This window comes from Lupinus angustifolius, chromosome LG05 (assembly GCF_001865875.1).
Source record: "Lupinus angustifolius cultivar Tanjil chromosome LG05, LupAngTanjil_v1.0, whole genome shotgun sequence".
Lineage (NCBI taxonomy): Eukaryota > Viridiplantae > Streptophyta > Magnoliopsida > Fabales > Fabaceae > Lupinus > Lupinus angustifolius.
The window spans coordinates 8,083,024-8,095,839 of record NC_032013.1 but is presented as its reverse complement, the minus strand read 5'-3'; the positions used below and the strand labels follow the sequence as shown (position 1 = coordinate 8,095,839).

At 38.1% G+C, this 12,816-nt stretch overlaps 1 protein-coding gene across 3 annotated transcripts in view; it reads left to right on the top strand.

Annotated features, from left to right (window-relative positions):
* Positions 1–12,228, top strand: part of LOC109347631 — a 19,249-nt gene extending 7,021 nt beyond the window's left edge. For 2 of the 3 annotated variants that reach the window (XM_019587570.1, XM_019587569.1), the window contains exons 6-15: positions 901–1,116; positions 1,217–1,303; positions 1,395–1,529; positions 4,325–4,438; positions 4,511–4,758; positions 9,918–9,998; positions 10,240–10,471; positions 10,971–11,069; positions 11,202–11,387; positions 11,812–12,228. In XM_019587570.1, coding sequence (XP_019443115.1) covers positions 901–1,116; positions 1,217–1,303; positions 1,395–1,529; positions 4,325–4,438; positions 4,511–4,758; positions 9,918–9,998; positions 10,240–10,471; positions 10,971–11,069; positions 11,202–11,387; positions 11,812–11,910 — 1,497 coding nt within the window. In that variant the 3' untranslated portion in view covers positions 11,911–12,228. The remainder of the gene's footprint in view (positions 1–900; positions 1,117–1,216; positions 1,304–1,394; positions 1,530–4,324; positions 4,439–4,510; positions 4,759–9,917; positions 9,999–10,239; positions 10,472–10,970; positions 11,070–11,201; positions 11,388–11,811) is intronic. The other variant, XM_019587571.1, reaches the window with a different exon arrangement.

Sequence of the window (12,816 nt, the reverse complement as noted above, 5' to 3'; positions counted from 1 at the left end):
CCCCCTAGTCATTGTGTCAACTATTTCCATTGATTTGCCTATAAGAGTGTTAATATCTTATGTTCCAATTCGTGTCGTAGATTTGTGAAGTTGCTTCTTTATCCACACTTGTCCTTGCATGTATGAGAACCCTTGCATATTTTTCACTACATCTAGGCACAAATGAAGCGATCCTTGCTATTTTGATACTGTACCCGGGCGATATAGCGCGTTGCTTCTAGGCAACGATCTAGCATTAGCATTATCACATCGTTGATCCTATCCTATTAATTCGACAAAGTTTTATGTTGACTGTTTAACATGATCTTCGCCTTTTATCCAGACTTAGGACCGACTATGTATAACATCAAGTACACATATGCTGGTTTTAAGGAGGGTGAGTTTGACGCAACGGTAAGGTTGTTGCTTAGCGACCATGAGGTCATGAGTTTAAATCTTGAAAACAACCTTTTTGTTTGCAGAGTCAGGTTGTGTATATTAACCCTCCCAGACCCCACTAAGTGGGAGCCTCTTGTACTGTGCCACCCTTTTTTGAAGGTGAACTTGGTGCAATGATAAAGTTGTTGCTTAATGACCATGAACTCATGTATTCAAATATTGGAAACAACCTCTTTGTTCATTTAAATTGCATTGGTAAGCTTCTCAAGTGCAACATTAGTAATATAAAACAAAACCTCTCACATTTTATGCTGTATAAATTCTATTCTTTTTGTTTAATGTCTGCAAGTAAATTGTATGTATCTTGGAAACAATCTCTCTGTTTATGGATAAGTCTATGTTCATCTACTCTTCCTAAACTCAACTAGATGGCAACCTCGTGAACTAAGTTACTCTTTTCGTGCGACAATGGTTAGTTTCCATGCAATGGCAGTAGATAAACTGAACATAGTATATTTTCAGTGTGACAATGGCTGGTATGGAGTAGATTGCAGCATTCCATCTGTAATATCTTCTATAAGAGATTGGCCCAATTGGCTTCTTCCTGCTCGGATTGATGTTCCTGATAATCTTCATAACAGTGGAAAAATTATGAATCTTCCTGCTGTGGTGGCAAAGAAAAGGCCTTTTATTTACGTATATGATTTGCCCCCTGACTTCAACAGCTTGCTCTTTGAGGTCAGGATTATCCCAGTGTTACTCTTGTTTTCATCCCAGAAGGAGGTTTTGCTGTTTTTCTATGTTAAGTTTTTCTCCATAATTTATTTGATTGTTGTAGGGACGACATTTTAAGCTAGAGTGCGTAAATAGGATTTATGATGGCAATAATGCAACAGTGTGGATGGATCAACTGTATGGTGCCCAGGTATTTCATGATTGTAAATGGGATCATATCTGTTGGTGAAGTTTAAGATTTACTGAAATATATTTTATATTGTGGTGCTGCTTGTCTGCAGATAGCACTTTATGAGAGTATGTTAGCTAGTCCTCATAGAACTCTAAATGGCGAAGAAGCAGACTTTTTATTTGTTCCTGTTCTTGATTCATGTATCATAACTCGTGCTGATGATGCTCCTCACTTGAGTATGCGGGTATGTTATATTACCTTTTACATTTTTACTGGAATATATTAGTAGGGTGGATGTTACTACATGTGGATATGACATACTGCATTATTGTTTCATGCCTGTGTATGTTAGTAATGCTTTCAGAGATTTATGAATTACAATACTTGTGATTAATTGGATGATAATCATTAAGCAATATTCTGACATCTACGTTATGATGCACTTGGATTTTTTTCATCCATATAAAGAAGTAATGATTTCAAAATAGTTGGGTTCCGTTTGGCCCATCTTTTTGTTGGCTTAAAAGTGATTTATATGGAGAAACTAGAAATAAGAGCTTTGAAAGTAAAAGTTAAAGCTCTTTTGGTAGTTTCGTGTTTTATTTCCTAACTTTAAAACTCTCTTTAAGCTAAAAGTTGTTGTTACAACTAATAAAAAATCCTAATCAACCATATTAAAGTGGTAAATATGTTATAAAAGTTTGGATTATATTTAAAATTACAACAAAGGTTATTTAATTAGTTGTTTCTGCATAACTAATGAATAAAATTATTAAAAATAAAAGACACATTCTTAAATAATTAAACAATATCATATGTTGTATTAATTTGCTCACGAAAAATTCACTGGTAAATCATAAATCATTGATAACCCTTAACAATTTCTGTGGTATCATACGAACCAGTCATAAATATTCAGGAAGATTATCAATTTGATTATTTCCTCCTCTTCAATACCCAAATATTTGAGTGAAGTTATTGAGTGCTATCGTTGCAACTATAATTTTCTATTGGTGTCCGTGCACTTCAACTTGTTACCACTGTATCCCCAAAATTGAAATGCAGTTCATCACAAAATTTCAATCTTTGATATCAAAATTTCTTATTGTTTGCATCATCCTACAAAACTGTCAATGAAAATAACATTTAGATAATTCAAATTTCCATGGAATTCTCATAATAATCATCCTACACTGAACGTCCCCAGTTTGCTCCTACAATTCTTTTCGGAAGGCTTTCATTGTTGGCCATAATTAACAAAAAGATTTCCCCTCCCATAGTTAAAGTTTGTAACGTGTATAAATCACTCGAATTATATGGATGCATAATAAGAGAGCAGTAAAAACTATGGCCTACCTATGGTGTTGAAGATGAGGAATTCACCATAGGTACTTATCAATTTTAAACTTTATTGAGCTTTGGTTATCAATTCCGACCTAAACCAAATAAAATTTAAATAAACAATATTGGCTGTTCATCTTCGTTAATATAAATCTTTGCTTTCCAATATAAATCCATGATAATGAATCAGGGAAGGGGAGCAAATCGATTTCTCCAAATAGGAAAAAAATACAGAGAGCTTACAATAATGATGGATGCTTTTAGGGCTGTGGCCGGGTTTTTGAGTCGTCATGGCGGTGGCGGTACGTGCCAGCTTTTTTGTGGTTTTTTTGGGTTTTACCCCATAACCCGAAAATAAGACCTCAGTCCTCATTCAGTTCAATCTGTTTTTTCAAGTGAACACTGTGTTGCTATGACAATTGAATGCAGCAATAGAAGAGCTCTGATGATTCTGAGCTTTGACACCATGTATGAATTCGAACCACGATGGAGAAAGAAGCTGCAGTTGGTGCAACAATGGCCCAAAAGAAGCTTTCATACAGCAAGCAATCAGTGAGGGAAAAACTGAGAAACATGACAGATAATTTTAAAATAAGCTTCATCACCAAATGAGCAATTGTGATCTGATCCACTTATATACATCACACCTAACTAGTGAGTACTATCCAACTATGTTAACTATGATTAGGCTAATCTAACCGAATAACTGGGTTAACTAAATACAATAGCTCATAAGTAATTTGCTGGTTCAGTTTGATGGTTTAGCTTCTGCTGTAGTAAATTGAGTTCCTGCCACAGGTTCTGCAGCAGATTAGCATACTCTATTACAGATTTTTCTTCTTGCTTAGCGGCTGAGGTCTTGACTTTGATCTCATACACTTGGGCACCATCATGTGAATTAGATAATGGGCGCTGAATGAAGTCCCAAATCTCCTTTTCCATAGTAGAAACATACAGGTTTTACTAATAATCAAATCCTCATGGAATCCGTAACCAGGTCATCGTCATGGTTTCATGGAGTCCTCTTCATCCCATGCTTTGAAAGTCAGATCACCGTTTTTCAGTCCCTCTCTTAGAATGTGACCCAGCTGTCCTTTGCCCATTAAGACCATTTGACTTTTAGCATTGAGTCCATGGGAGGCTCTAACATTCTGCTTTTCTCCAATCTCTGGGATAGTGTTGGTCTCTGCAGTGGGTTTAGGATTATTGGTATGGAGGTTTTAGTGTCAGAGGTTGACAGCAATAAAACTAGCCTCACACAGGGAGGAAAGGGGCAGAAATGAAGGCTCTTAGAAAACTCACAGCGACGAAAGCTGGACTCACATGCAGAAAACTAACACTCAGCAATGAATGCTGCAGTTAGGTGTGGTGCCATGTGATTTGATAATACAAAATTACATATGGGAACTTAATATGCTACTTCTCACTGATGATTTGATAATACATATCATCATAAAGAGGATTAGAAAGACAAAAAATGAAACTAAATCAATCCAAGATGTGGAAATAATCTAAACAAATCCATCTAATTGAATCCATTTATTTCAGGGATTGCAAACTGATTCTCCTATTATTTAAAGAATATTTTCACAATATTTACATTGACATAATATATAGATCTGCTGATTTAATGTTAGCTGTAGATTCCATGTTTTACACTCTTCTCAAATCTACATTTTCTTGTATTATAACATTCAGGAACATATGGGGTTGAGGAGCTCTATGACGTTGGAATATTATAAGAATGCATATAACCATATTGTTGAACAGTATCCTTACTGGAATCGCTCATCAGGAAGGGACCACATCTGGGTACGTCCATGAGGGATTGTTTTTACTGAGTTGAAAATGTGCTAATAATGTCACTTTTATTTCTGAAGGCAGTTCTTTTCATGGGATGAAGGTGCCTGCTATGCCCCCAAGGAGATATGGAATAGCATGATGTTAGTTCACTGGGGAAACACAAATACAAAGCATAACCATTCAACAACAGCATATTGGGCTGACAACTGGGATAAGATTCCTTCTGATAGAAGAGGCATTCATCCATGTTTTGACCCACACAAAGATCTTGTGCTTCCTGCTTGGAAAGTGCCTGATGTTAATGTGATGACTTCAAAACTTTGGGCTTGGTAAAACATTTGTTGAGAAATTTTTTCCTCATTCTTTTGCTTTGTTTTTCTTATCATGCCTAAATCTCGGATTCTATTTAACTCCATGAAATAAAAAAAATTGTTAGATATTCGAGCATAGCATAGGATAGCATGGGGATTAGGACAATTCTGCTAGTCATGCAAGAGTTTATAAGATGGTTGGGGGTGCGGGATTATTCAATTGTATCGGGAAAGAGTGAAGGTAAGGAGAGTTATGGTCTTTCAATGCTTAGAGTGGATGATAAGGCTCAAACCAGGCCAAGGGTTACAAATGCGTACAAAAGGGGAGTTTGGTTGAAGTAAAATAACCAAACTTACCTATTATGCCCTTGGGTAGTTAGGTAGTTAACTTTCTATAAATAAGAAGTTGTTAAAGAGAAGTTAGGGAGTTTTATAGAGGGAAAATTACTGATTGTGGAATCAGAAATCCAAGGGAGGGTCGTGGGATCCTTTGTACTCTGTTTTCTTCTATTCTCCACTCTATTATCAATAAAGTTCTTGAATTAGAACCCTAGCAGAATCCAATTGATTCTGGTTAGGGGCATTTCCTTTACATTTCTATCTTCTTCTTCATCTTAGATACCAGTGTTTATCACTGGTATTAGAGCACCGTCTCTGGTGCCTGAGGGGAGTGAGGACCACCGTCGTTTCCGCCGCAATTGCTAATGGTTTCTACCAGAAGTATGTCACGAGAAGACGAGGATTGGGAGGGGATGAAAAAAGACAGGGAGGAGCTTCGTATGCGTGTGGAGCTCAATGAGGCACGCATGAAGAAGACTGAAGATTTACTAGAAGCTATAGCTTCGAAATTACGGATTACGAGTGAGAACCAGATTCCAGAAAGGAGTAGTGAGAACGACGAAGAGGTAGAGAGTCATAAACTACCTCTGAGCCACGATAAATGGAGGAAACTCGAGATACCAATCTTCAGTGGTGATGATGCGCATGAGTAGGTTCAGAAATTGGAGAGGTACTTTGCAATGCGAGCTATCACAGAGGAAGAGAGGATGCAGGCAACAATGGTTGCCCTAGATGGGAGAGCTCTTAGCTGGTTCCAGTGGTGGGAATGATGTAACCCCTCACCTACATGGAGTAGTTTCAAGATTGCGGTGGTAAGGCGATTCCATCCCTCCATGATACAAAATCCTTTCGAGCTTTTCTTATCTTTAAAATAAGAAGGTAGTGTGGAGGTATACATAGAAGAATTTGAGAAGTATGCGGGGGCATTACAGGATATTAATCAGGATTTTGTAAGGGGAATTTTCTTAAATGGGTTGAGGGAGGAGGTTAGAGTAGAGGTAAAGTTGTATGAATTGGGAACCCTAACTGAGATGATACAAAAGGCTATACTCATTGAACAAAAAAATACAGTGGTGAATAAGAGACCTAGTGGAGGCTATGTGAGGTCTGGAACTCCATTCAAGAATTCTACTTATAATAGGGTGGTGTCGGTGGATCCCTCAACCATGAGTAGTATTGGAAGAGAAGGATCCTTAACAACTAGTAGTGGGATTGGTGGTTCTAGGGGTGTTCAGGAAACTGATCAATCCAGAAGCAGAGGGGAGTATAGGAGGCTCACCAGTGTTGAGATGAGGGAAAAGACGGAAAGAGGTCTCTGTTTCAGTTGTGATGAACCTTTTTCTAGGGACCACATATGCCAGAAGAAACAACTCAGGATGCTTATCTTGGATGAAGGGGAGGAATCTGAGGGGGAGATGGAGATAGGGCAAGAGCATAATGTCTTTAATTCTTTACAATTATCCCTTTATTCCATAGGGGGGTTCACTTCTACAAAGTCTTGGAAGATCAAAGGAACTTTAGGGGGTAGATCAGTGGTGGTAATGATTGATTGTGGGGCCTCCCATAACTTCATAGCCAAGGAAGTAGTGGAGAAGTTAAAGGTGCAAGAGACTAAGGCTTACTTAGTGGAGGTGGGGGATGGACATAGAGTGAGATGTCAGGGGAGGTGCTCACAACTCAAATTGAGTCTACAAGGGTTAGAGGTAATACAGGATTTTTACCTATTTAGGTTGAAGGGGGTGGATTTGGTGCTAGGCATTGAATGGCTAGCAGGCTTGGGGAAGGTCAGTGCTAATTTTGGGAAGATGGTGTTGAACATCAGCAGAGCAGGGTCCACTTTCACCTTGACAAGGATCCTACATTAACCAGGACAAAATTATCTTTAGGGGCCCTCATGCAGGTTCTTATGGAAGAAGGGGAAGGTCTACTGATTCAATGTGACACTCACCATCAGGCTCAGGATAAGAAGATGGTGCCTAGAGAGTTGCAGCAGGTGCTCCTCCAGTTTCAGGATGTCTTCAAAGACCCTCAAGGGCTTCCCCCTTCAAGGAGACATGATCATGCGATTCACCTAAAGGAGGGCACTGAGGTACCTAATATTCGACCTTATAGGTGTCCACACTATCAAAAGGTTGAAATTGAAAGGTTGGTAGCTGAAATGATGGCTGCAGGGGTAATTAGGCCAAATATAAGCCCCTATTCTAGCCCTGTTATCTTAGTAAAAAAGAAGGATGGGGGTTGGAGGTTTTGTGTTGGTTATAGGGCACTTAACAAAATTACTGTGCCTAATAAATTCCCCATCCCCTTGATTGAAGAGTTGCTTGATGAATTAGGGGATGCCAATGTATTTTCTAAACTAGATCTCAAGGCAGGGTACCACCAGATAAGAATGAAGGAAGCAGATATAGAGAAGACTGCTTTTAGGACCCATGAGGGGCACTGAGTTCTTGGTTATGCCCTTTGGGCTAACTAATGCCCCTTCTACTTTTCAGTCCACGATGAATGAAATTTTGAGGCCCTATTTGAGGAAGTTTGCCTTGGTATTCTTTGATGATATCCTAGTCTACAGTCCAGATTTGGAATCCCATAGCCATCACCTACAACTAGTATTGACCTTACTAACAGGGCATGATCTGAAGGCAAACCAGAAAAAGTGCAGTTTTGGGCAGACTGGAATTGAGTACCTAGGCCATATTATTTTTGAGTAGGGGGTGTCTGTTGACTTATCCAAAGTGAAAGATATGGTGACTTGGCCTCAACCTACCAACCTCAAGGGCTTAAGAGGGTTCCTAGGACTCGGTGGTTACTATAGGAAATTTGTCCAAAACTATGGTAGGATTGCTAAGCCTCTAACGGAGTTGCTCAAGAAGGACTCCTTCAAGTGGAATTCTGAAGCTACTACTGCCTATGAAGAGTTGAAAAAAGCCATGACTTCCTTACCTTGGCTAGCTGTTCCTGACTTTGATAAAGTATTTGTCATAGAAACAGATGCATCCAACAAGGGGTTAGGGACAATCTTGATGCAGGAAGGAAGACCCCTAGCTTTTTGGAGTCAAGGTCTGTCCTTAAGGGCTCAACAGAAATTCGTTTATGAGAGGGAACTGATGGCATTGGTACAAGCAGTTCAGAAATGGAGGCATTATCTTGTGGGAAGGCATTTCATCATCAAAACAGATCAGAAGAGCCTCAAATTCCTAACTGAACAGAGGTTATTTTCTGATGAACAATTCAAATGGGCAGCTAAATTGATGGGATTAGATTTTGAGATCCAATATAAGCCAGGGTGTGAAAACTCTGTGGCTGATGCCCTTTCTAGGAAGCTTATGTCCTCTGCCATCTCCATTATTAGTAGTGAGGAGGTTGATAACTGGAACACAGAGTTGCAACAAGATTCAAGGTGAAAGAGGGTCATCCAAGAGTTGATCATAACTCCTACTGCACATCCTGACTTTGAATTAAGGAAGGGGATCCTCTACTATAAGGGGAGGTTGGTCTTATCAAGAAACTGAAACAAAATTCCTATCATTGTGGCAGAGTGTCATGATACTCCCATGGGGGGTCACTCTGGCCATTTCAGAACATACAAAAAGATTGCTAGGGTTGTAGCTTGAGATAGACCCAATCCCCCAACTCAAAAAGATTGTTATGCCAAGCTAGCCTCAAGATACTATGGTCCCTACCAGGTGATTGAGAAGGTAGGGACAGTTGCCTAGAAGTTGGCTTTACCCCCACAAGCCAGAATACATCCAATATTCCATATCTCTCTACTAAAGCAAGCCCTGAAACCTCAGCAACTACCTCAATCCGTACCTCCAATGTTGAATGAAGAGTTGGAATTAAAGGTAGTAACAAATATCCTTCTGAACCAGAGAATAGGGGCTCAAGGGAGGATGGAAGGACCTTCCAGACCATGATTGCTCTTGGGAAGACACTGCTACCCTTCAAGCAAGATTTTCAGATTTTCAACTTGAGGACAAGTTGATTCTTTTTGGGGAGGGTATTGATAAGGCTCAAACCAGGCCAAGGGTTACAAATGTGTACAAAAGGGGGAAAAGGGGAGTTTGGTTGAAGTAAAATAACCAAACTTACCTATTATGCCCTTGGGTAGTTAGGTAGTTAACTTTCTATAAATAAGAAGTTGTTAAAGAGAAGTTAGGGAGTTTTATAGAGGGAAAATTACTGATTGTGGAATCAGAAATCCAAGGGAGGGTCGTGGGATCCTTTGTACTCTGTTCTCTTCTATTCTTCACTCTATCATCAATAAAGTTCTTGAATTAGAACCCTAGCAGAATCCAATTAATTCTGGTTAGGGGCATTTCCTTTACATTTCTATCTTCTTCTTCATCTTAGATACTAGTGTTTATCAGTGGACAAGAGTTCTGTAATCGGTGTTCTACACTTGTAACCACAATGTCCAAATCAACAAAACAACAAATTTCTCATTCAATCTGGTCCAGTTCTATCTACTGGATATTGTCAGATGCTCGAGCCTAGAGCATGGGTTATGATAGGGATTAGGACCTGCTCTGTTGGTCATAAGTCATAACTGTTTGTGTCATTATAAGAAATAACAAAAGTAACTGTTAAAGAGGATTGCTGCAGTTAATTACTCTAAGGCCAAGATTTATAGGACAATTAAAGGGGAGGGGTTAGGGGATTCTTTATATTTTTTTGAAATGAGAGGGAGGTAAGGAGGGTTCAACAACCACCTTATCGCTGCCTACATCTCAGTCCAAACTCCCATTTGGTGGGAGTCTCGTGCACCAGACCGCCCTTTTTATTCCTCTTTCAATTTGGTCCAGTTTTATCACAATGTAACCATGTCATGATTTTTTTAGGCCCCATGAGAAGCGGAAGACACTGTTCTACTTTAACGGGAATTTAGGACCAGCTTACGATCATGGAAGACCAGAAGATTCGTAAGTCACCGGAGTACTGATTTGGAATTTGTATAAGGCAGCTCTAGTATGCTGCATATTATTTGTTTAAAGCATGTTTTCATTGTTCCTAATGTTTTATGAAACAGAATAATTTCTCACTTTCTTATCAACAATCATGATTGGATATGTTTTTGGTCACCTGAAATTACTTCTTCGGTCTTAGATATGCTATTGCCATGTTATAGAAGATCTAGTTTCCAGTTTGTCCGAAATAATGTAGGTATAGCATGGGTATCAGACAGAAACTAGCAGAAGAGTTTGGATCAAGCCCTAACAAGGAGGGAAAACTTGGGAAACAGCATGCCAAAGATGTCATTGTGACTCCACTGCGTTCTGATAACTATCATGTGGAAATAGCTAGTTCTGTTTTCTGCGGTGTGTTTCCTGGAGATGGTTGGAGTGGACGTTTGGAAGACAGTGTTTTGCAAGGATGCATTCCTGTGGTTATTCAGGTAGTTAGTTATGGTCTTTTATTCCATTTATTTGCCCCAATAGAATAAATTTCAAAAAAATGGCTTTGTCAAGCTTGTCATTAATCCCAAGTTTCTAGCTAGGTTTTCCATCTAGTGAACTGACTTTGTCACTGCAAAAGAAGTTTAAGTCAAAAGGTCAGCAGAGTATACCCTACGCTTCGACCTGCACATTTAAAATTAATAAACAAATGGATGTTATCAGAATGGTGGTTCATAATATATAGATTTATTACAAGATACAAGGTGATATATTTTAAAAATAATTTTTTGGTTCATCTTAAAAAAAATCATGTGTTTACTTCTCATGTGTGCTGTAAAAATGATTCTTGGCTATTTTGGTTTGAGATGAAAGCAGATATTTAAGTTTCCCTTTTTATTATAATTGTCTTTTGTCTTATAAAATTGATTACTAAATGACTGAAATTATCAATAATGGTGGTAACTGCATGCTTTTCTTGTTGATTCCTTTTTTCTGCAGGATGGGATTTTCCTACCTTATGAGAATGTCCTCAACTATGACAGCTTTGCTGTTCGAATACCTGAAGAAGAAATTCCGAACTTGATAAAGATTCTCAGGGTACATAGTTTCCCCCTTTTTTGTATTTCTTTTTTCTAGGTTATACTTATTTACATTTAAATCAAGACATTTCTCATAAAGTTATCGTCTTGATCATGATTGTTTGAATGGTTGGTGATTGGCTTCTTTCAGGGATTCAATGATACGGAGATCAAATTCAAGCTAGCAAATGTACAGAAAATTTGGCAAAGATTCTTATATCGTGATTCTATTATGCTTGAAGCTGAAAGGCAAAAAACTGTTTTTGGACATGTTGATGATTGGGCAGTTGAATTCTTAAAACTGACAGAAGATGATGTCTTCACCACTTTAATACAGGTAATTATCTTCCTTTGTCAAAACTATTTTAAAATATATCACACATAATCTGAATGGCTCAAACCTTGATTACAAAATACAGACGGAGATAAAAAACATTCACATTGGTTGCACGGAGTACTGATTGTATGCCTCCTATTAATCTAATCCTTCAAAAGCGTACCGTACAGCATGTTTTATTTGACCCAAGTAATTTCAACTGACCCATGACTAAAATGCCTTGGAAATTGAATACATTATAACTTGCAGAAACTATGAATGAGTAGAATCATAATGCCGTGTCATTACATTGTGTGGAAAAAGGAAAATAAATGATGTAATTGTACAAACTACCCTCCTCAAATCCCAGTGGAAGTCTCGTGTACTGGGTCATCATTTTTTATCGGTATTTTATCATTTGACCTGCATATTTTCTTGTGTTTAGGTTTTACATTACAAGTTACATAGTGAACCTTGGCGGAAACAAGTTGGCATGAACAAGACTTTTGGATTACGTAAGCAGTGTCTGGTAAGCACCAACTGAGTAGTAGTTATTTGGGTGACTGCAATCTGCATGGCCAAGATACTTCCTGAGCTGTAGGGGAATGGATGGCCTTTACGCAATCTCCGGAATCAAGATTCAAACGTTTTTCTAGCCATGTGTAAAACTGGGTGAAGGTCATGTTCCTAGTAAGTTCAGTGCAGTAAATCATTCAACTAGGGTGGATTTACATCATTTTTTCCCTTGCATAAATGTGTGCATTTTTTAAGTGCATTTAAGGTTCTTTTTTTCTGAGCTATTGTCTCTTACGCTGTCACAGAGGAAATGTAAACTAGGGCCAATCAGATGACAGATATTTTTTAATAAAATATAAATAAAATATTAACAATTTCTTTTCCTTGTTCATTTTATTCTGTTCCCTTGATACTGCTAAGTGGACACTGCAGGCAGATCTTTGATTTTTGTTCTGTTCCCTCTCTATGTTTAATGACAAAGGGAAAGGTAACTTGCCAAAATGGAAGACACAATGTTCATTATTCATAAAAATTATGTTTAAATGTGCTTTAATCTTGACATTTTTTTAGAGTTTTGATTTTAACCTCTATAGTTTGTCACGTGATGCATGTGGATTTTGGGTACATCGTTACTAGGGTGTAAAATCAATTTTTTGTAACATTGACAACAAATAAAGAAAATTATCCTGATTAAAATATTATATGCAAAAAATTGTTACTAATAAACATAAAAATTAACAAACCGGACCAGAAAAGACTATTCATTGATAGAACTAAACCACGAATAGAACTATCCTATGACTTTGGATTAGTGTGATTCAAAACCGGGTGCAATTAATAGATTTGGACCAGAAATAACCGTAAAAGATGGAATTTTATAAGGGCACTCTACTCCCTGGACAAGTATGATGCAAAACAATACTGGATGCAAATA